Source organism: Ailuropoda melanoleuca, chromosome 2 (assembly GCF_002007445.2).
Source record: "Ailuropoda melanoleuca isolate Jingjing chromosome 2, ASM200744v2, whole genome shotgun sequence".
NCBI lineage: Eukaryota > Metazoa > Chordata > Mammalia > Carnivora > Ursidae > Ailuropoda > Ailuropoda melanoleuca.
The window spans coordinates 192,510,017-192,531,088 of record NC_048219.1 but is presented as its reverse complement, the minus strand read 5'-3'; the positions used below and the strand labels follow the sequence as shown (position 1 = coordinate 192,531,088).

Sequence of the window (21,072 nt, the reverse complement as noted above, 5' to 3'; positions counted from 1 at the left end):
CCAAAAGTACAGTCAGCTTTCTCACCTTTTGGGCAGTGTGATTAAAGTATCACATTTAAATACTGGATTTCTTCCTTTCTTCTTCACGGGATGGGGATTTGTGTGGGCGGTGGTGTGGTCCCAGCACTGAGATCTTACAACGCAGAGCACGGGTATGGAGCACTGAGCTCTCCTGACTCCTCTCAGCTCTGTGTGAGTTGCTGCCTTCTTAGAACGCCCCGGCTGGCGAGTCTGCAGACCAGCGCTGATACCTGAGCTGCCCTCTCCCCCCACTCTCTGCGGAGCCCATGCCAGGCAGGGAGGCATGGTACCTAGGACTAAGGGTACAGGCCCCGGAGACAGGCCAAGCAGACCTTCACGTCCCAGAACCTTATCGTACAGATCCCTTCGTACTTCTTGGATGGTCAGACAAGGACAGTAGAGACAACTCAGAACAGATGCGGGGACACTGGTCAAGGCCCAGAAACCCACTTGCTCTCCTGGCCCTGCCACTGACCGTGTGGCCTTGAGGCAGTTACTGGACCTCATGGGACCTGCTTTCACCCCTCCTCAACTGAGGAGGCTGAAGTTAACAGACTTCAAGTTCACTTCCATCTCTACAGGCTAACATTTTGTATCTTGTGACGTGTGGCCTTACCTCTAAGAATGGACAAGTTTCAGTTACTCTCTGTGGCCACCATGTTGCCCCCAGTTAATCTCACTGTGCAGGGAGAGGGTCTCTACTGAAGGGGGCAGATCTTCTCTATCAACACCACTGGGTTTAGCAGACCACCCTGCCTGCCCTCTTTGCAGGGCCAGGCCTGGGCCTTCCAAGGCGACCACCCTGGACGTGCCCCACACCCTCTCGTCTCCCAGGCCTCACGAGGTGAACAGAGGGGGGATGCTGGAACAGTGTCAATCTGTGGGTATGTGTGTGTCTCCATGGACACAAATTGTAGTAAAAATTTAGTTTCACTAAATGTACTAAATGTATCCTGGATTGGATCCTAGAACAGTAGAAGGACATTAGTAGAAACACTGGTAAAATCCAAATAGAGTCTAGAGTTTAGTTAATAGTAGTGTACCGATGTTAATCTCTTGGTACCACAGTTACATAAGATGTTAACATTAGGGGAAACTGGGTGTAGGATACACGGGAACATTCCATACCATCTTTGCAACTTTTCTATAAATCTAAAATGATTCTCCCCCCAAAAATTGATTACAAAAATTCAGTTCCAAAGTTTTACAACCCAATGTAATATACTGATTTGGAGGTTTAACTAGCAAATTTACTATTCAGTCCAACTTTTATTTTTCATCATGGTATAGTGTACACACAGTAAGGTACACAAATCTTGTGTGTACAGGCTATTGAATTTTCATGTATGGATTTGCCCTCCTAATCAGCACCAGATCAAACAACAAAATGTTTCCAGCACCCAGAAGATTCCTTCCAGCTCTCCGTGGACGGCTCTCCTCCACCAGAAATAGCCACTTTCCTGACTTATACACCATAGATTTGTCTTGCCTGTTCTTGAACTTTAAATAAACAGAGTCATCAGGTAGGTAGTCTTTTGGATCTGGCTTCTTTCATTCAATATATAATGTCTGGAAAACCATCCATGCTATTGTGTGTAGTAGTAGTTCATTCTTTTATTATTGTGAAATATTCCACTGTGTGAATATTGCCCAGTTCAGATATCCATTCTGTTTTCGACTGACATTTGGATAGTTTCCACTCTGGGATTCTTATGAATGAAGTTGTCATGAACATTGTTATACATGTCTTTGGCAACCAAATGCATTCATTTCTCTTAGATGCATCCTGCAGAGTGGAAGAGCTGGGTCATAGAATATTTGCACGTTCAGTTTTAGTAGATACTACCAAACAGCTTTCCAAAGTGGTCATACCAGTTACACTTCCTCCAGAAATGCATGAGGGTCCTGGTTGCTTCACATCCTTACCAATACTTGCTGTTGTCAATCTTTTTAATTGTAATCATTCCAGTGGGTATCTCGTGGTTTTAATTTGCATTTCTCTGATGACCATGTGTTTAGCAGCCTTTATGATATCCTCTTTTGTGAAGTGCCTGTTCAAGCAATTTGCCCATTTTTATTGGATTGTCTTTTTCTTATTGGCTTGTAGGAGTTCTTTATATATTCTGGATGCAAGTCCTTTGTCAGATATAAGTGTTATAAATATCTTCTCCCCATCTATGGCTTTTCCTTTCACTCTCTTAGTGGCATTTTTCAATGAGTAGTGGCATTTTTCAACTGTTGCTTTTTTCATTCAAATCACAAGATTTTGATATTTGTATACATTTAGAAGTAGAAGGAACTTTAGAGATCATCTGTACCAGCACTTCTTGATCCTTATGCTCACTAGAATAACTTGAGGAGATTTTGGAAAAAAAAATTCATCCTTGGGTGCACCACCAGAGATTCTGAATCTGATTCTGGGTCACGGGTGGAGCCCAGGCATCATCATGGTGTAAAAGCTCCCCAGGGAATTCTAACGAGCAGTTAGAATTGAGACCCACTGACCTCTGTGAATGGAGAGAGTCTAAGAGAATAATGTTCTAAACTTGGCAGTGTCCAGGTGTCTTATCCTATTCCCAACTCACATCAAGACCCTTAATTGATTGACTCTCCCAGGGTAGTTAGCAGAGGCCAGCTCCCGATACAATCCCCAGTGGGTCTTTCTCTCTTAAAAGCTCTCAGTTTTCCTGGGACAGTCCTGGGTGATGCCCATTGTCTTGGTACAATTATTAATAGCATCCTCCTTTCATTTTCTAAAGTGTCCTCATTTGGATCATATACTATCCTACCACCTTACCTCTAAACCTCCTGACAGTGTGCTGCCTCTGGCCTATGTGCCCTTGTCCTCACTCTCCTGGCTGGGCCTCTGGCCTCTGCATAGCTAACTTTGCAGAGTTTAGAAGACAGCAGGGGACATCCCCAAGGCTGTGGGGCTTACTTTCCACCCCAGCAATTACCAGGCCCCACCTCCTCATCCTTCCAGCTGGATTTCATAAAACCCCACACACAGAAGTTGCATACAGATAGGAGGTCAGTGCCAGGAAACACACCCAGAACAAAAGTCACACCTCCAGCTCCTCACACTGTCAAAATTCCATTTAACCACTGCCTGGCCCCCTGGAGACATGGCTCAATTGCAAGAACCCATAACTGTCATCGTTGATTGCTGCCATCAAACTATTAGATTGATCCAGTTGGTAGGAGGGGCTCTGATGGGGACGGAGGGCAAGTCCACTTTTCCACGGGGATATATGACAAAGGCCCCTGAAGACCTTTGTCTTCAGGTCAGAGAAGTGTCATCCCCCTCTGCCCAGGGCTCCCCTCTCCAGTTATCACCCTCATGACAACTGGGGAGTGTCCTTCTCCCTAATCTTTCTATGTGGCAAGGACTACACAACCACAGGACCCTCGCCCCTCTCTCTTTATCTGCACATGGTGGCATCCCTGTCACCACAAAGACTGGATGCCCCAGAACAGCTCTGGGCCACAGATGCACATTCAACAGCCCAGCCCCTCCTACCCCCTTCATTCTTCTGAATTATCTGATTCATCTGAATTTCATTCCTACCTTTAGCCACATCACCTGTACCAAAATCACTTCTGATGCCTGTAATGGGTTGAACAGTGGCTCCAAAAGATAAATCCACATCCTAACCCTCAGAATTGGTGAATGTGACATTATTTAGAAAAGAATCTGCAAATATAATTGAGTGGAGGACTATCCTAGGTTATTTGGGTGTGCTGGAAATCCAACGGCAGGTGTCTTATAAGAGACGGAAGAGAAAACACAGGAGAAGGGGAGAAAGCCACTCAAAGACAGAGACATTAAAGAGAGGTAAGTAGCCATGAGCTGAGGGATGCCTGGGGCCACCAGATGCTGGAAGGGCAAGGAAGGGTTCTCCCCTAGGGCCTTCGGAAGGAGTACAGTCCTGCCGACACCTTGATTTTGGACTTCCAGCCTCTGGAACCATCAGAGAATAAATTTCTGTTGTTTTAAGCCACCAAGTTTGTATTGATTGGTTACAGCAGCCCTGGGAAACTAACACAATGACTTAGATTAGCTTAATTTTCCTAGACCTGCCTTACCTCCCTGCAAAGCTGTCTCCCATGGTGTCTCCTCTAAAGCATCACTGAGAACACACGTGCACGTGCACGCAGACGCACACACAAAGCCCTCTGCTAATTTACATCTTTGTCTCAGCCTTTCCCTAGGAACATGATGAGCATTTACCAAGAAGAAATGGGCTGGACTCCATCATTTATCAAGACCTGCACAAAAGCTGGGGTAGGGGCAGGCAGGCTGAGCCATGCAGAGCGACAGCTCTCCACACCTTCCCCATTGAGGGGCTGTGGGAAGCCAGGTTCCTTCAACTTCTGGGCTGAACGCTGAATCCCTTAGAAGGACTGAAACATCAAAGGAGGAAAAGAGCCAGGGGGGCAGATGTTCCGCACGTTCTGGGTGATGGGAACCGAGAGTTGGCCTCCAAGGGGCTCACTCAGGATGGCACACAACCGGCTCATTGAGACAAAAATTCAGCTGGGAAGGCTTGTTTCAGGGTGAACATGAGGAAGACAACCTCTTCGTAATTATCCGATTCATACAGACACCCGAACTGGGGTGAGCCATCAGGGCCAACGCCCATGCTCTGGAGGTCTGAGTAGGCGCAGCTGCCCGTGGCCAGCAGAGCGGGCTCCGACCAGGCCTCGGGGCCCGGGAGCCGCTTGTTGAGGTACACCCCCAGGTCGGCCCTCTGCTGGGGGTCAGTCGGGTGAGTGTAGAGCAGCCATTTGTCTGAGGCTCCTGAGCCCTCACGGGGGTTGGGAAAACTGATGACACTCCCGTGGCAGCCGTGGGGAGGCTCCACGAGCTTCTTCACTGTTTGGGCCTCCTGGAAGTCGAGCCCCTCGTTGGTGCTCTCGGCCTGGACCCGGGCTCTGAGGGGGCTTCTAGCGTTCAGATACACCACCCTCTGCCTCGCGCCCCCTACTTCAGCCACTTGGCACTCCAGGGTGTCCTGGGCCACAAAGTTCCCTCTCTTCCATGTGTGCCCATGGTCGTGGCTGACGAAGCAGAAGGCAAATGGGGAAGGCCCCTGGATGGAGTGAAGGTTCCGGTAAGCATAGGCGGGTACCACCAGACTCTGGGTCTTGTTGTGCAGCTGTAGACAGTGCCCCGGACCCACCGCAAAAGTGGCCCATTCCTTGTGGGCTGCGCCGATGGCAGGGCCGGTGAGGTCTCTGGCCGGGCTCCAGGACCTCCCGTGGTTCGTGCTGGTGACCTGGCACAGCCGTGTCACGTTGACCCTGGTGTGGATCTGGTGGTGCTCGGAGACCTGCCCGGGGATGGCAATGAAGAAGAGGAAGAGGGTTCCCGTTTTCTCGTCATACAAGGGGCTCGGGTTCATGGACCGGTGGCCCTCCAGCTGGGCTTGGGCCACCACCTCCTGAGCATGCCACTGAATGTGAGGGGACAGAAAGGAGAAGAAGAACAACTTTAAAATGGCCGGTGCCAGTGCCGGTGCCAGTGCCAGTGCCAGGAACTGCAGTGTGGGGGAGGTAAAAATCAAAGATCACCAAAAAGAGCTGTCCATGCAGCACTCATTCATCTGTAAAACGCCTCCGCCGAGCGGTGGGAGCCAGGGCCCCCCTCACTCCCTCCGAGGCAGTGCCCTCTTCATTTCAAGAGCAACATACATTACAGGGCACCTCCCGTGGGCTCGACCCCAGCATCCAAGGATGACTCAGACACAAGCCGTTGCCAGCTTCATCCTGGTTCCCTCGACCTACCAGCCCAGTCCAGCTTCCCATTCTTGACAAGTAAAGCCCTGGAGTAATTACAACAGTCTGACCAGTGCAGGGCAGACAAAGACGATCACCTCCCATTTCTACTTATCTTAGTCTATTAATGCAGCCGAGGAGGGGCAGCACCACCACACCAAGGACTCACACTGAGTTTCCACAGTCCCTGAGTCTGAGTCATACATACTGAAGCTCCCGTAGTCTATCCCCATCCATTAATAGCTCTCCAGTGATGGATGATTCTAGAGGTAGATACTGTGCCAAGCGCAGGACGTCTGTTGTCTCATCCAATGCTAACCCCTAATTCCTGGGGGACAGGTGTTACTAGCTCCATCTCATGCCTGGAGAATGAGAGGCTTAGAAGGGGTAGATAAGTTGCCCAACACCATATCTCTGGTAACCGATGGAACCAGTACTTGACCCCAATCCATCTGCTTCAAATCTGATACTTTGGATAGCTACCGTGTAATAATTACCACAAGGTAATGATAATAATAATATTAAGCCCTTCAAATGTGACAAGCCAGCCTTGGATGTCTTCATCAAAATTAACTACTTGGTCTACATGCTGGAACCTCAAGACACAAACAATCATTCCAGCCTTCACCCTGCTCCGTAGGTTAATTTTACTATAAGGATACAACACCCTCGCATTATGTGATACTAAACTTCTCTTCCCTTAGGTTTTCAGGGATGTAGGAAGCTTTCCAAACATCAGTCTCCTGACTGACTTGTCCCATCATGCAATAAAGCAGATGCAGCCAGGCCAACTGGACTTGTTCACAGTGATCCCATGTGAGTTCTAGGTGATCACCTGGGGACACCTTCTCTGCCCCATCCCTGATAGGTCTCTGGGTCCCTCTTTGGATTCAGTGTGTCTTGTCCCTCTGTTCTCTAGACCTCCGCCATCTAAGGATGGAATGGTCCCTGTACTCCCAGAGGAGCCCTTGTAGCCTCACCCTACCTTACCTGGACATGGTGGGTGGATGCATCATAGCTTCCTCTGCGCAGCACAATCAGCTCTGCATGCTCATCCTTTTTGCTCATCCGCTTTTCTGCGAAGGCCAGCAGAGTCTTCTGCTGAGGCAGGTAGAGCAGAGCAGGGATTCTGTAGGCATGGTCTCCTGACTGGAACACCCTCTCCTTCTGTAGGACAGGGCAGGATGCCATGGGGCTTGGAGGTGGGCACAGGAAAAGAACATGAGTCTCTTGCAGTTACAACCTGAGATGGGGCCACAGCTTTTCTCCCAGGCAGGTGCTGCTCACCCCACAGGCAAGCCACCCAATGTTGGGGTGGCCTGTCCTCTCTCCACATGGGGTTCATCCCCTTCTATTACATTCCAAGAGCCTGTCTACCAATTGTTCACAGGCCTCCCAGGGAGTTTGGCAGCAGTCTGTCCGTGGGACACTGCAGAGAAGGTATTTGGAAAAGAGTATTTTGTGCTGTATTCTTATTATAAATTAATAAACCTTCTTACGACAGATTTGTGATAACCTTCAACTGCTTTTTCCAAACCCAAGTCATCAATCAAATGCTAAACCTTGGGTAGGAAAGGCGCGCTTGCCGAGCGGTGCTCTGTAGCTGTCAAACTGCCAGAAAATGACACGTGGGAGGTTTTTTTTTTTTATAACTGCAGAGCCCTAGAAAGTTGCCTTAGAAAAAAGAAAAAAAGGTGGGGAAAAAAAAGCCTTGATTCTCAAGGCTTTCCTCCCCGGGGCTGCCTGGAGCTAAGGCCCAGCGGCACCCACCCTGGGTGGGCTCTACCCCTGGGGCAGGGAGGGGGTGTTGGGAATGGAAAAGAGGGGCTCCTAACAGCTCACGCGGCTGGAAGGGTATTCCGGACTATAAGAAAATAAAAATAAAAAATAAGTATTTGACCAAAAAGGGTAGGGACAGCTGGAGATGACTTGGGGACTGTGGATGACAGTGGTCCCCGTGCTGGGCCACCTGGTTCCCACTTCAGGGAGTGCTGGCTGCAGAGCAGATGGGTTCTCAGCTGTCAGCTCTGAGGAGGAGAGACAGGACTGGCATCAGCTGAAATAACCGAGGTCGTACCCAAGGAAGGGCTGCCTCTGATGACCAGCCTGCCCAGAACAGAAAGGCCTGGCTCCCTTGCCCCTCCTGGGATGCTCTGCAGGGCCGGCCCAGCTCCAGGGCTCCCATGGGCTCAGCTGAGGCTTCCCAGAGACTCCCTCTGCCCGGGCCTACTGCCTTGCCCTCGTTCCCACTGAGCTGACCTGCAGGAGGCGCCCCCATCAACTGTCCTGTCCTAGTTCCAGAGCCTGCTTCCTGGGGAGCCCCACGTGCAACAGGCCTTTGGTGGGGAGGGGAAGTAGAAAGTGGGGCGAGCAGTAAGAGGCACACAGCCTCTCCTCTGTATACCCTTTCTCCTTCTTGCATCTTTTCCTACCGTGAACATGTATTATCTATTTAAAACTTAATTTAACATTTTGGAGAAATGAGTGCAATCTATCAGTATTTTATTCAATCCATAATAAATATTATTGTTAGGCCAATATGACAAAACACAACGAAGAAGGGTAAATGCTGCATAAGGTAAAAATGTGTGATTGCCTCAACGTGAATGGAAGGACTAAGTATTCATGGCAAGATCTAGACCCGCTAACTGGAGTCCAAGGACGCGGAGGTTAGTAGACATAACGGCAGCGAGGGTGAAACTTTGTTATGAAATGTAATGGGGAAGAATCAATTATGATTACAAATAAAAATGAAATGGGGGAGAAAGAGGCAGTTTAACAGTGTTCCCTAGAAAATTGATCAAGGGTTTATTTAAGCTCTTAGGTATTTATCTGGGAGCGGAGTTGCTGGGTTCTGTGTTTAACGTTCTGAGGAGCTGCCAGACTGTTTTCTCCATCAGCTGCAACATTTTACATTCTCGCCAGCCATGTAGAAAGGTTCCAATCTCTCTGCATCCACCCTGTGTATTGTGTCCTTTTGATAACAGCCATCCTACCGGGGTTGAAGTGGCATCTCGCTGGGGTTTTGATTTGCATTTCCGGATGACTAACACTGGTGAGCCTGTGCTCCTCGGCCATCAGAGTTGGATGTCAGCCTGGAGGCCATGGGAAGATGGCAAATTTGTTTAGGCAAGAGAATGATCTAACCTGATTTATTTTTTAGGAAGTCCCTCTTTTGGCTCCAGGGAAGGAGGGGCAGGCAAAAGATGAATCTGTTGCAAGCTCCCAGGTGAGATAAAATAAAAGCCAGCCTCTTAGAAACGGGCAAGCAGCGAACTTAACAGAATTTGGAGGGCAAATTAGGGAGGAGCAGGGAATGCCCAGCTTAAAGTATCCGGAATTGACTTCCATAGTGTCTGTTGCTGTTTTCCAAATTCCCTCCTGAGACCCTGCTCTCCTTTAGGGTGGGGGCAAATGCAGTCATTCATAGAGCAAATGTTTATTTTGTTCCTACCTTGTGCTCTGCATCATTCTAGAAACTCGGGATGCTTTGGGAATAAAAGAAAGGTCCTGGACTTGGGGGGTTTGTGTTCTAGTGGGGATGGGCAGTTAAGTTTATAGCCAAGTGCAAACAGTGGTCACTAGGACCAGGACCTGTCTGAGCACTTGGCAGGAGGGATGGCCTTAGCCCTGCCCTCTGAAAACCTGCGGGGCCGAAAGCCGTGCCCCTGTGGAAGAGAGGGTGGCATGCAGGGGGAGGCTGTGGACACGTGCTAACCCAGTCCCACACAGGCTGCTTGTCTAAGTATCTGTCCCATGTGTATGTAGAGCCAAAGTGGGCACAGGAGGGCAGGTGTGGAGGAAAAGGAAGCTCTGCATGAACTCAAGGGCTCCTCTCTATTCTCAGCAACTTAGCACCAGCCCAAACTGGCATGCCTGCTGACAATACCGTCCCCGAAGGTCTTCACAATCATCACAACCAACACTTACATGGCCTTTATGAAGGGCCAGCACTCTTTTAAGGGCTCTACTATATTTCTAATTTTTTTTGTCAATTGTATTTATACATGTTAATGTTTACAATACAAATGACAAATATGCATTCATTTAATACCCACGCCACCCCCACGAAAGAGACACTACTTTTATCCCATGGTATGGATGAGGAAACTGAGCTCATTAACACTGAAGTGTCAGAGCTGGGACTCAAGACACTTTTAACGCCCTGCTGTATTGCCTCTGGGAGGAGTTCTGGAAAACGCCATCTTTCCGCACCTCGTTACATTTCTGGTGGTGCTTTAGCACCCCGTGTAGGTAGCTGTCCCATCTGCACCCAGCCCTGGCTCCCACCACAGCAGCGGCTTGAGACCAACACAGAGGGAAGAGAACTGAATTAGGAGTCCAAAAAATCAGGTTCCAGTCCTAGGTCCCCTCTTTGTGTATCTTTGGGCAAGAACCTACATCCCTGGTTTCCGTCTCCCCACCTAGCAAGAAGGGAGCTGTAGGGGGTGACTGTGCAGGTGCGCCTCTGTCTCTAGTGGGGGCTGACTCCTTGGGGGAGGGTTGGGCAGGGGCCTCAGCAGCTTCCACACAGTTAGTGGGGTGACAATGTCAAGTTGAACTGTGAGAAACCACCATTTTGTAGGTCAAAAATGGTTGACTAGCAGCAGTTTCAGATGGTCCCTCCTAAGGTGACCAGCCGCTGCCATGGCTTGTGGTCTTATGGGGCCCAGGCCCAGAGCAAAACATCTTACACAAGGAAGCTCACTTCTCCCCGCCCAGCCCACGAGGCTGGTGGCAGTGCTGCCATCTTGGATATGGGGAAACTGAGAAGTGGGTCAGGGAGGCAGGAAGGGACCGCCTTGAGTAGGTGGTGGAGCTGGGTCGGTGTGAGCCTGGAGCTGCCAAATTCCAGAAGCCACACCCCTAACCACAGGGCTCTCCCGCCACAGGACCCACAGGGGAGACTCAGATCATAAAAGACAAGCAGTCCTGCCTGCCTTCTCTCTCTCCTACTAGGAGCACAACCTTATGGGCACCTTGCAAATCCCGAGGCCTCCACGTGCCCACTTCAGGAAGACGCTTTGGCAATTCACAGATTTGCATAAGCATCTGTTACAGGCCAGGAAACAGATAAACAGATAAGCCCTGGTCCCTGCCCTCAGGAGCCTATAAGAATAAGTGAGAACCAATCATTGGGGAAAGGGGAGAAAGAGGCACAGTTTGCAGCTTTTCTGAGAGAAACACCCCTTGTTCTTGGATTAGTGTTGGGTAGAACGTTTGCCTGTTGGATACCACGTTGAAATGCCGTCTCTCCAAAGAGCAGCAAAGCAAGCATGTGGGTCAACAAGCCTGAAGCTTGGGCAACTTCGTTTCCCAAGAAAACCCTATTTCCAATGGGCTCAACAACTCAGCTAGGGCCCAGCGCTTTGTGGGGATTCCTACCCCAGGCTGCGAGGAGCTTTCTTGATCCCCATGCCAGTCCAGGACCACGGAGCCGCCTCCTGGAAGTTCAGACCAGCTATAACGTGAGGGCAGAATGAGGAGTTTTCCTGAGCTGAACAACGAGACCCTTCTCTGCAGCCTTCCCCGTCCAGCAGGTACTCTGGGCACCCCGAGAAGAGAGTGGGTGCCCTAACAGGGCGTTGAGGGTGATCAGCTGTCATGCTCTTTAGAACCGTCATGTCTAAGACATTCCCAGTATTGCTCCATCACTTCATAATTACCTCGCACAGAAGAGCTCTTGTTTCTGTTAACAAAGGAACAGGTGGGTCAATTCCAAGAGAAGCTGCTTGTCAGGGAGAGTGTTCCAAGTGGGATCCTGGCGCCTGGGTGGGAAGTCAGGGTGTGGGGCAGACGCAGTGGGAACCCAGCTTCTAGAAGAACAGTGGGGCTCCTGCATTCCTCCGGGCTAGCCTCGAGTCTCAGGGCCGTCCTCTATGGGGCCAGTGCCTATATACATCACAGGGAGGTCCTGACTTCTGCCACCCACTCATGTGCTAACGCGCTCCAGGGCGATGCCAGTATACAAGCCCAGCCTTGGCCCACTTAGGACACTCGTACTCATTAACCAGGAGGAAGACTGTCCAGCTCTCTGTACAGTCATAGTGAATCAGAATCAGCCATGGGCAGCCTGAGTCAAGCTTGCTTCTCAAATGGATGCATCAAGCAAAACGCGTGCACAGCGGGGAACAAGCTTCCCAGGGCGGGGCACTGGGGGTGGGGGGGAACACAACCTGGAAGTGGAGGGGGGAGGGCAAGAGCAAGGGCTTGCTCTCGCTCCTTTCCTGGCTCTGTCAGGGCCAGCTGGGAAAGGGGGGCAACTTTTTTGACCTCTTAGACCCCAGTTTCCTCCTCTGAAAAAATGGGAGAAAAAATATCACAGTAGACTCCAAGCTGCATGAGAGCAGAGACTACACGCCTCATCTGTTACTACGACCCAGTATCAAGAGCAGTTTCTGGCACATCACTGGTGCTCCATCCATGCTCATCAATAGAGTGAATGAATAAGGTCTTTCCACGTCATACATTCCAGATCATACAAGATAAACCCATCTAAATCTCTTAACCCAGCATCTGGCACGTGGCAGGGACTCACTAGATGCTAGTACCTGGCCCAGAGCCCTTTTCTTTTTTTTTCTTTTTTTAAAGATTTTATTTATTTATGTGACAGAGAGACAGCCAGCGAGAGAGGGAACACAGCAGGGGAGAGGGAGAGGAAGAAGCAGGCTCCCAGCCGAGGAGCCGGATGTGGGACTCGATCCCAGAACGCCGGGATCACACCCTGAGCAGAAGGCAGACGCTTAAAGACTGCGCTACCCAGGTGCCCTGCAGAGCCCTTTTCTTCTGCACCCACTAGAACAAGCCTAAGGCTCTGTAGGCCAGAGTTCGTTCCCAGGAGGATGAGACATTGGCTAGCACACAGCCAGAAAATACAGAGCTTCCTTGACTTATGATGTGGTTATATCCCAACAAGCCCACCATAAATTGAAAATATGCTAAGTTGAAAATGCATTAATACCTCTAACCTACCACACATCATAGCTTGGCCTAGCTGCTTCAAATGCACTCAGAACACTGGCAATACCCGGCAGGTTGGGCAAATCATCTAACACAGAGCCTATTTTATAATAAACTATTGATTATCTCATGTAATGTACTGAATACTGTGCTGAAAGGGACAGACAGAATGGCTGTGTGGTCACAGAACACTTGTCCATGTATCAGGTGTTGACCCTGGTGATCGCTGGCAGACGGGGAGCTGCTGCTGATCCTGAGAGAGGATGGACTGCATGTTGCTAGCCTGGGACAAGATCCAAATCCCCAACTCCATGGATGTTTTTTACTGAATGCATATTGCTTTTACACCCTCTTAAAGCTGAAAAATCCTAAGTTGAACCATTGTAAATTGGGGACCACCTGTGTAACTCACCTCACCACAGTCCACCACCAGACGGTGTGGGTGAAGCTGAATGAGCTGGAAAGATCAAAAGGCAGCCCAATTCCGCTCAAAGTGCACTTCCTGTCACCATCTAGGACCCCAGGGTGAGGGAGGTCTTCCTTATTCGTTCTCTTTCCTTCCAGTGGACAAAGTCCTTTCAAAGGACCATCAGCTCCAGACGGATCCAGTGGCTCAGAGGCATGTATGGACACACCTTGGCACCTCTCTTCCCAGGGGTGGGGGCAGATCTCTCTGGCTGCCTCACAGTGGAGTGTCCCCTGGATGGTCGGTTCTAGGTTCCCTGTCCTGCTCTGGTCTAGAGCCCTCTCACTGTTCTCAGAGGGACAGTTACAGTCTGACCCTGAATTTTTCTTTGAAAGCCCCACCTGAAGGCCAGCCCATGTGAGAGACCCAGTAAACCCCACCCCCCAGCTCTGACCCACACCCCGTGGTGGGAGGTCTGGGAATTACCTTGAAGCGGATACCTTTACTAAATTCTTCTTATCTTCGAGCTAACTCACTGGGTCACAGAAGAGCTTTTCAAAGGGGGTTAGAGGCCCCTGGATGGTGCAGTTAGTTAGGTGTCCAACTCTTGGTTTTGGCTCAGGTTGGAGTCTCAGGGTCATGAGATCGAGCCCTGAATCAGGCTCCACACTTGGTGTGGAGTCTGCTTAAGACTCTCTCTCCCTCTGCCCCTTCCCCCCAAGCTCTTCCATGCACTCTCTCTCTCTCAAATACAGAAATAAATCTTTAAAAAATAAAATGTGTTAAGAGTAGCAGTAGTAGCTGGTTAGAGAAATTGTGACCCATCCATAAAATGGAATATTAGGCACCAATTAATTAAAATCAATGTTTCAAAGACTAGATCATGCACAAGAAAATGCTGGGATGGTTTGAAGTATAAAAAGCATGATACAGGGGCGCCTGGGTGGCTCAGTCAGTTAAGTGTCTGCCTTCAGCTCAGGTCATGATCTCCAGGTCCTCGGACTGAGCCCCACAATGGGCTTCCTGCTCTGTGGGGATCCTGCTTCTCTCTCTCTCTCTCTCCCTCTGCCCCTCCTCGGTGCTCATTCTCTCTCTCTCAAATAAATAAAATCTTTAAAAAAAAAAGCAGGATACATGATGGCATACATGGTAGGATCCCACTTTTGTAAATGTGTATATTATACATTCCAAAATCTATATAAAATAAACAAAAATTATATCAAAATATCCATTGCCACACCCCCAAAACTTAGCACAGGGCATGGAACAAAATTAATTAATTTTAATCTATTTAATTTATTATTATTACTTTTTTTTTTTAGAAAGAGAGCATGCAAGGGGTGGTGGGTCAGAGAGAGAGGGAGAGAGAGAATCTCAAGCAGGCTCCATGCTCAGTGCAGAGCCCTGTGCAGGGCTCGATCTCACAACCCTGCGATCATGACCTGAGCTGAAACCAAGAGTCCAACACTTAACCGACTGAGCTACCCAAGTGCCCAAGGAGAGAAAAAAAAATTTTTTTTAAAGATTTATTTATTTATTCTTGGGGGGAGAGAGAGAGAGAGTCCCTAGCAGATTGTGCTGAGTGAGGAGTCCATCTCGGGGGCTCGATCCCACCAACCTGAGATCAGGACCCGAGCAGAAACCAAAATTATGAGGCTCAACCAACTGAGCCACCCAGGCTCCCCAGGGAGAGAGAATCTTAAGCAGACTCCACACTGAGTGCAGAGCCCAATGTAGGGCTCAACCTCATGACCCTGAGATTACTACCTGAACTGAAACCAAGAGTCAGATGCTTAACCACTGACTGTGCCACCCAGATGCCCCAATTTTAATTTTAACTAGTGGTGATTGCAAGTGTTATTTACTGACTTCTTTGTATTCCTCTAGGTGCATATGAATATTATTAGTATTATTTTTAAAATAATGGTAAGTGATACAATGAAAGGCTTTAAAATGTGGCTTAAAGGGGGCACCTGGGTGGCTCAGTCGTTAAGCGTCTGCCTTCAGCTCAGGGCGTGATCCCAGCGTTCTGGGATTGAGCCCCACGTCAGGCTCTTCTGCTGGGAGCCTGCTTCTTCCCCTCCCACTCCCCCTGCTGTGTTCCCTCTCTTACTGGCTATCTCTATCTCTGTCAAATAAATAAATAAAATCTTAAAAAAAATAAAAATAAAAAAATAATAAAATAAAATGTGGCTTAAGGGTACCTTAAGTATTATTTATTAAATAATTATTTTTAAAATAATGTATTATTATTAAAAAAGTATTATTTTTAAAATAATGGTAAGTGATACAATGAAAGGCTTTAAAATGTGGCTTAAGGGTACCTATTAACTCTACCCTGGCCAGATCACTGAGTGGGGAAATATGGTTTCAAAAGGGCCTAAAGAGCTTACAGAAATGGGCTTGATTGAGCATGCAAATTTAACTTCTATTTGACTCCAAGGGATCAATTGGTTAACTCTTCAAAAGTACTCACTGAATATCCATACTAACTTGGGGAGGAGATGGAGAGAGATCGTGGGTGAGGTCCCAGAGCTCCAAGTGCTGATTATTTCTGTGGGTAAGAAAGACAAGCACATATGCTACAGAGGCCAGAGAAGACAGACATATTGCCCAAATGACCAAATTTAAAGTTGTGTCTAGCTGAGCTTTTATTTTTTTAAAGATTTTATTTTTAAGTAATCTCTACACCCAACATGGGGCTCAAATGCATGACCCCCAAGATCAAGGGTTGTACACTCTACTGACTGAGCCAGCCAGGCAACGCTGTTGCTAAGTCGTTTTTAAAGCAACATTTTTTTTTTATTTCTACAATTTCTATTGAGTTCTTTGAAACTACTTTTTTAAAAAAATTATTTTCCTCAGCCCTAAAAACAAATGAGCTATCAAGCCACGAAAAGACATGGAGCGTATTACTAAGTAAAAGGAACCAATCTGAAAAGGTTCCATACTATATGATTTCAAATCTATGACATTCTGGAAAAGGCAGAACAATGGAGACAGTACAAAGATCAGTGGTTGCCGGAGGTTATGGGGGGGGGGTAAGTGAGTAGGGGAAACACAAATGATTTTCAGTACAGTGAAAATACTCTGTAATGTACCATAACGGATATATGTCATCATATCTTTATCCAAACCCATCAGGAGTGGACTCCAATGTAAATTATGGACTCTGGGTAATAACAATACATCGATGTAGGTTCATGTATTATAACAAGGTACCACTCTGGTGGGGGACGTTGTTAGTGGGGGAGGCTGTGCATGGGTTGGGCAGGGGGTAAATGAGAAACCTCTGTACCTTCTTCTCAGTTTTGCTATGGATCTAAAACTATTTTAAAAAATAAGGTCTTAATTTTTAAAATTAATTTCCTATTCTTGTTTCATATACTTTACTTTACCTCTTTAAGCACGTGAAACAGACTTATTTTTTAAATGTGTCTTTTTATATTATTCTATTGTTTCAATCTTCTAATATGTCAACATCCTATTTTTGTGGGATGTTTTTCTTCATATTGGACTTCCTCAAATGTTTTGATTTGTTATACTAATATTTTAATCATTTACAGTCATTTATATCCGTCATATTGGTCTTCCCCAAATATTTTATAATTTTCGTGTGTGAGCTCATCCTCATTGGGAATAATCTTTAGGGTGTGGTGGTGGAGGTCCCCCCAGTAGTGCCCCGGATGGTGGACACCTCCCCATAGTCGTTTCTACCTCAATCTTTCTCAACTTTTTTCCTCAATTTCTTAGAGTTTCTGTGCTTCATGAGCAGCAAAAGCTTGGACCCCCATGTACAAACCCATCTTGTTTTCTATTTTTTTATTGGTGATTCTCTTTCTACCTATTTCCTAGGACATTTGTTTTACTTTTGAGCCATAATTCCTCTCCAAACTTCCTGCTGTGTTCAGGTCCCAAGTTTTTATTCTTGTGCCCCCATAGCTGTGAACCTAAAATAAACATATCCTCTGGCCATGTGTGTACAATCCCTAATAAACTAGCTCACCAGGGTAGATACAGAATTATGGCACCCTGGAGATTTACCTGTCTTACTTTTGAGATCAAATATATATTTACATTACATATATCAGATGATGTATGTAATATATGTGTGTGTGTGTATATATATATATATATATATATATATATATATATATATATATTTCAGTATTTCTGTGTTCAGGAAATTTCATGTGACCTTGGGAGAGCTACTGAACCTCTATATACCTTGCTCTCTCATCATAAGACCATAGTAATGATTAAACAAGCTAATTCGTGTAAAGTGCTTAGAACTGAGCCTGGCCCAGAGGTGGCCAATAGATATCATGGTAATTATTCATGCTTCTGCTTAGTTTTTTTCTTGATCAGGACTTTATATATTTCAAATGTTTTTTGGGGGGTGCCTGGTGGCTCATTCGGTTAAGCATCTGACTCTTGATCTCAGCTCAGGTTTTGATCTCAGGGTCATGAGTTCAAGCCCCACACTGGGCTCCATGCTGGGCATGGAGCCTACTTAAAAAAAATCAAATGCATTTTTAAAATAACAATTGTAATTTTTTAAAATTTAAAACATTGAAATTCTTCTCCTCTCCCCACTCCCAACAGCAAACTCAACAAAGAAAGTTACTAGATAATCTTAAAAGAAATTCTCTTGTAAAGAATTAAACTTACTACACTTCAATATTCAATTCCTGCCAATGCATATTTATAATCATCACTTTAAAATGCTTATATTATGATTATTAAGTCCATTAATGAGCTATCAAAAATTATCACCCAGAAAACAACACAAAAGCTTCTGGTCAAGGACATCCCAAGTCTTGAAAGGGATTTCTCTGTGTCTTAATCCATTTGGGCTCCTAGAACAAAATATCATAGGCTGGGGGGCTTAAAAACAACAGGAATCTATTTCTCACAGTTGGGGAGGCTGGGAAGTCCAATATCAAGGTGCTGGCAAATTCACTGTCTAATGAAAGCCCTCTTTGTTCATAGACAGCCATAGTGGAAGGGCAAGGGAGGTTTCTGGGGTATCTTTTGTAAGACTCTATAGGTCCCTCATAGGCAGAACCCTCATAACCTAATCACCTTCCACAGACCCCACCTCCTAATATCATTACTTTAGGGATTAGTTTTCAACATATGAATTTTGAGGGACACAAACATTCAGTCCATGGCCATCAGTATCATCCCAGAATATTCTTACAGCACAGCAGTAGATGGTCATTAAAGAGTGCAGGACTCCAATGTGTGCAGAATCGGAAAATCTTCAAGACAACATAGAACAGTGTATACATGCTGTGGCCCCACCTAAGGAAAATACAGGGGTGGGGGGGGGTGCGCGTGCAAGTGTGTGTGAGACACAGAAAGAGATTGAGAGAGAGAGAGAGGTTAGGTACAGAGAGAACATTTCTAGACCAATACTCATGAAACTGTTCGCAGAGGTTATATAAAATGTTTTTAAGCAAGAAAGTGAAAAGATCAGGGCTGTTAGCAGACTCACATGGCATACTGAGTGGGATGGAGTGGGAAGGACTGGAAGCAATTGAGCCAGGAGACCTGTTTAGAGGACGCTGCACTAGTCAGGGTAAGAGCTGCTGGGGGGCTATTCCAAGGCAGTGAGATGGAGTAGAGGAGAAAAAAAGAAATTAGATTCACCTTCGAGATGCTCCCAATGGCACCAATAGGGCCTAGCACGGTATCTATACCTACCAGGTGCTCACCAAAGATATGAAGTAAATGGTCTCCCATATGAAAGATTTGACCATTCCTCTCCCAAGACATCCACTGGCCACCTCAAGATGTAAATCCCACAGACCCCATCAACTCTCTTTAGCACTCACTCACTCAGCCCTGGGCTCTGGGGAGCAGGGTCAGGAGATGGGGTCCATAGGCAGGTAAGGCTGCAGTCCATGTTTCTCTTGTTCTCCTCTGGCCCTGCCCATCCAGGAGTGTGGAACCTGCTCCTGCTTGACCCCTGCTCTCACTCTACCAGGCACCCCACCAACGGTCTGCTTTACTTCAAGCACAGCTCTGAGGTGGGTGCTGGAGTAGATGTGGCAGGAGAGGTGTCTCCAAAAAACTTCAGGCCCACTTGCCTTGGGAACTAAGGGAAGACAAGAAAATTGCTAATGAGGAAGGGGGAAAGCATGCCAAGAAAATCAGATATAACCCTACACACATGTACTCATGCACACACATGCATGCATGCCCCAGCTACCATAACACTCTGCACTTAGGACTTGCTTAAAATACCGGTTTTAGGGACACCTGGGTGGCACAGCGGTTGAGTGTCTGCCTTCGGCTCAGGGCGTGATCCCGGCGTTATGGGATCGAACCCCACATCAGGCTCCTCCGCTATGAGCCTGCTTCTTCCTCTCCCACTCCCCCGCTTGTGTTCCCTCTCTTGCTGGCTGTCTCTATCTCTGTCGAATAAATAAAAAAAAAAAATCTTTAAACGACTGCAACAATGAAAGGAGAGTGAGCAGGAGGAAAGGAGTTGAAGAGTTGTAGTGTATGAGGACCAGCTGAAGGGAAGATGCTCCTGAAGAACAGCTGATTCAGAGGACCCTCCCTGCAACACCTGTATATATAGATGTCCAATGGGGGGCCTTTGGTGATGGGGGACAAGGAGGGTGAGTGGGAATAACTGTATTTATTCTGGTATCTTCTGAGCCTAATGTGCGGTCTGGCTTAAAATGTCCTGCTCAAATGTTTGTTAAGTGAATAAAGGGATGTTTGGATGGTTGAATGGCTGGCTGGCTGGCTGGCTGGCTGGATGGTTGGATGGATGGATGGATGGATGGATGGATGGATGGATGGATGGATGGATGTATGGATGGATGTATGGATGTATGGATGGATGTATGGATGGATGGATGGATGGATGGATGGATGATGGATGGATAAGAGACTACTTCTATCTGGCTTTCAGAGGCAAAACTGAAAGCAATGTTTTGTGGCAATTAGGTGGCTGTGGTAGACAGCTCTTCAAAGATGGCCTTCAGCAATCCCTACTTCCTGGCATTCGTGCCTTTGTGTAATCCCCTACCTTTGAATGTAGGCTGTACCTGACGAATTTCTCCTAGCAAGAAGAAGGCAGCAAAAGTGATGGGCTGTTACTTCTGTGAGTAGACTACAAAAGAAGGTGACTTCCACCTTCCTGGTGACAAGGTAACACAGTATAGAGGCCCATGTGGTGGCCTCAGGCCAATAGTCAGAGAGGGGTTGAATCCCTCAGTCCAACAGCCCACAAGGAACTGAATGCTGCCAACAACCTCATAAGCATGGAAGGAGACCCTGGACTACATCCCATGTGAGACCCTGAGCAGAGCACCCATCTAAGCCGTGCCCTGATTCCTGACCCACAGAAACTGTGAGGTGACAAATGTGTGCTGTTTCAAGCTACCACATCTGAGGTTAATTTGTGGTCAGCAAGAGATTGCCAATATTTTTTTTTTAAGATTTTATTTATTTATTTTGACAGAGAGAGACAGCCAGCGAGAGAGGGAACACAAGCAGGGGGAGTGGGAGAGGAAGAAGCAGGCTTCTATTGGAGAAGCCTGATGTGGGGCTCGATCCCAGAACGCCAGGATCATGCCCTGAGCCGAAGGCAGATGCTTAACGACTGTGCCACCCAGGTGCCCCAAGAGATAGCCAATATGATGGCTAATTTGCGTTTATAAAAATGAACATTCAATTAAACATGGCAAATGATGGTAGTGGTTAAGAACCCAGGTTCTAACACAAACTGGCCTAGTTTGAATCCTGGATCCCCAACTTACTAGCTGTGTGACCTTGGGCAAGATGATCAACTTCTCTGAGCCTCTGTTCTTGTATTTTTTTTTTTTTAAGATTTTATTTATTTACTTGACAGAGATAGAGACAGCTAGCGAGAGACGGAACACAAG

At 47.2% G+C, this 21,072-nt stretch overlaps 1 protein-coding gene across 4 annotated transcripts in view; it reads right to left on the bottom strand.

The window, feature by feature from the left end:
• Positions 1-596: 596 nt before the first annotated feature.
• The window catches only part of NEU2 (neuraminidase 2), a 55,604-nt gene continuing 35,128 nt past the window's right edge, over positions 597-21,072 (bottom strand). For 2 of the 4 annotated variants that reach the window (XM_034655407.1, XM_019798292.2), the window contains exons 3-7: positions 19,010-19,268; positions 15,642-15,719; positions 11,185-11,488; positions 6,790-6,994; positions 597-5,477 (exon numbers count right to left, since the gene is read on the bottom strand). In XM_034655407.1, the coding sequence (XP_034511298.1) occupies positions 4,539-5,477; positions 6,790-6,994; positions 11,185-11,423 (1,383 nt within the window). In that variant the 5' untranslated portion in view covers positions 11,424-11,488; positions 15,642-15,719; positions 19,010-19,268 and the 3' untranslated portion in view covers positions 597-4,538. Of the gene's footprint in view, positions 5,478-6,789; positions 6,995-11,184; positions 11,489-15,641; positions 15,720-19,005; positions 19,269-21,072 lie in introns of all 4 variants that reach the window. The other 2 variants (XM_034655409.1, XM_034655408.1) reach the window with 2 other exon arrangements.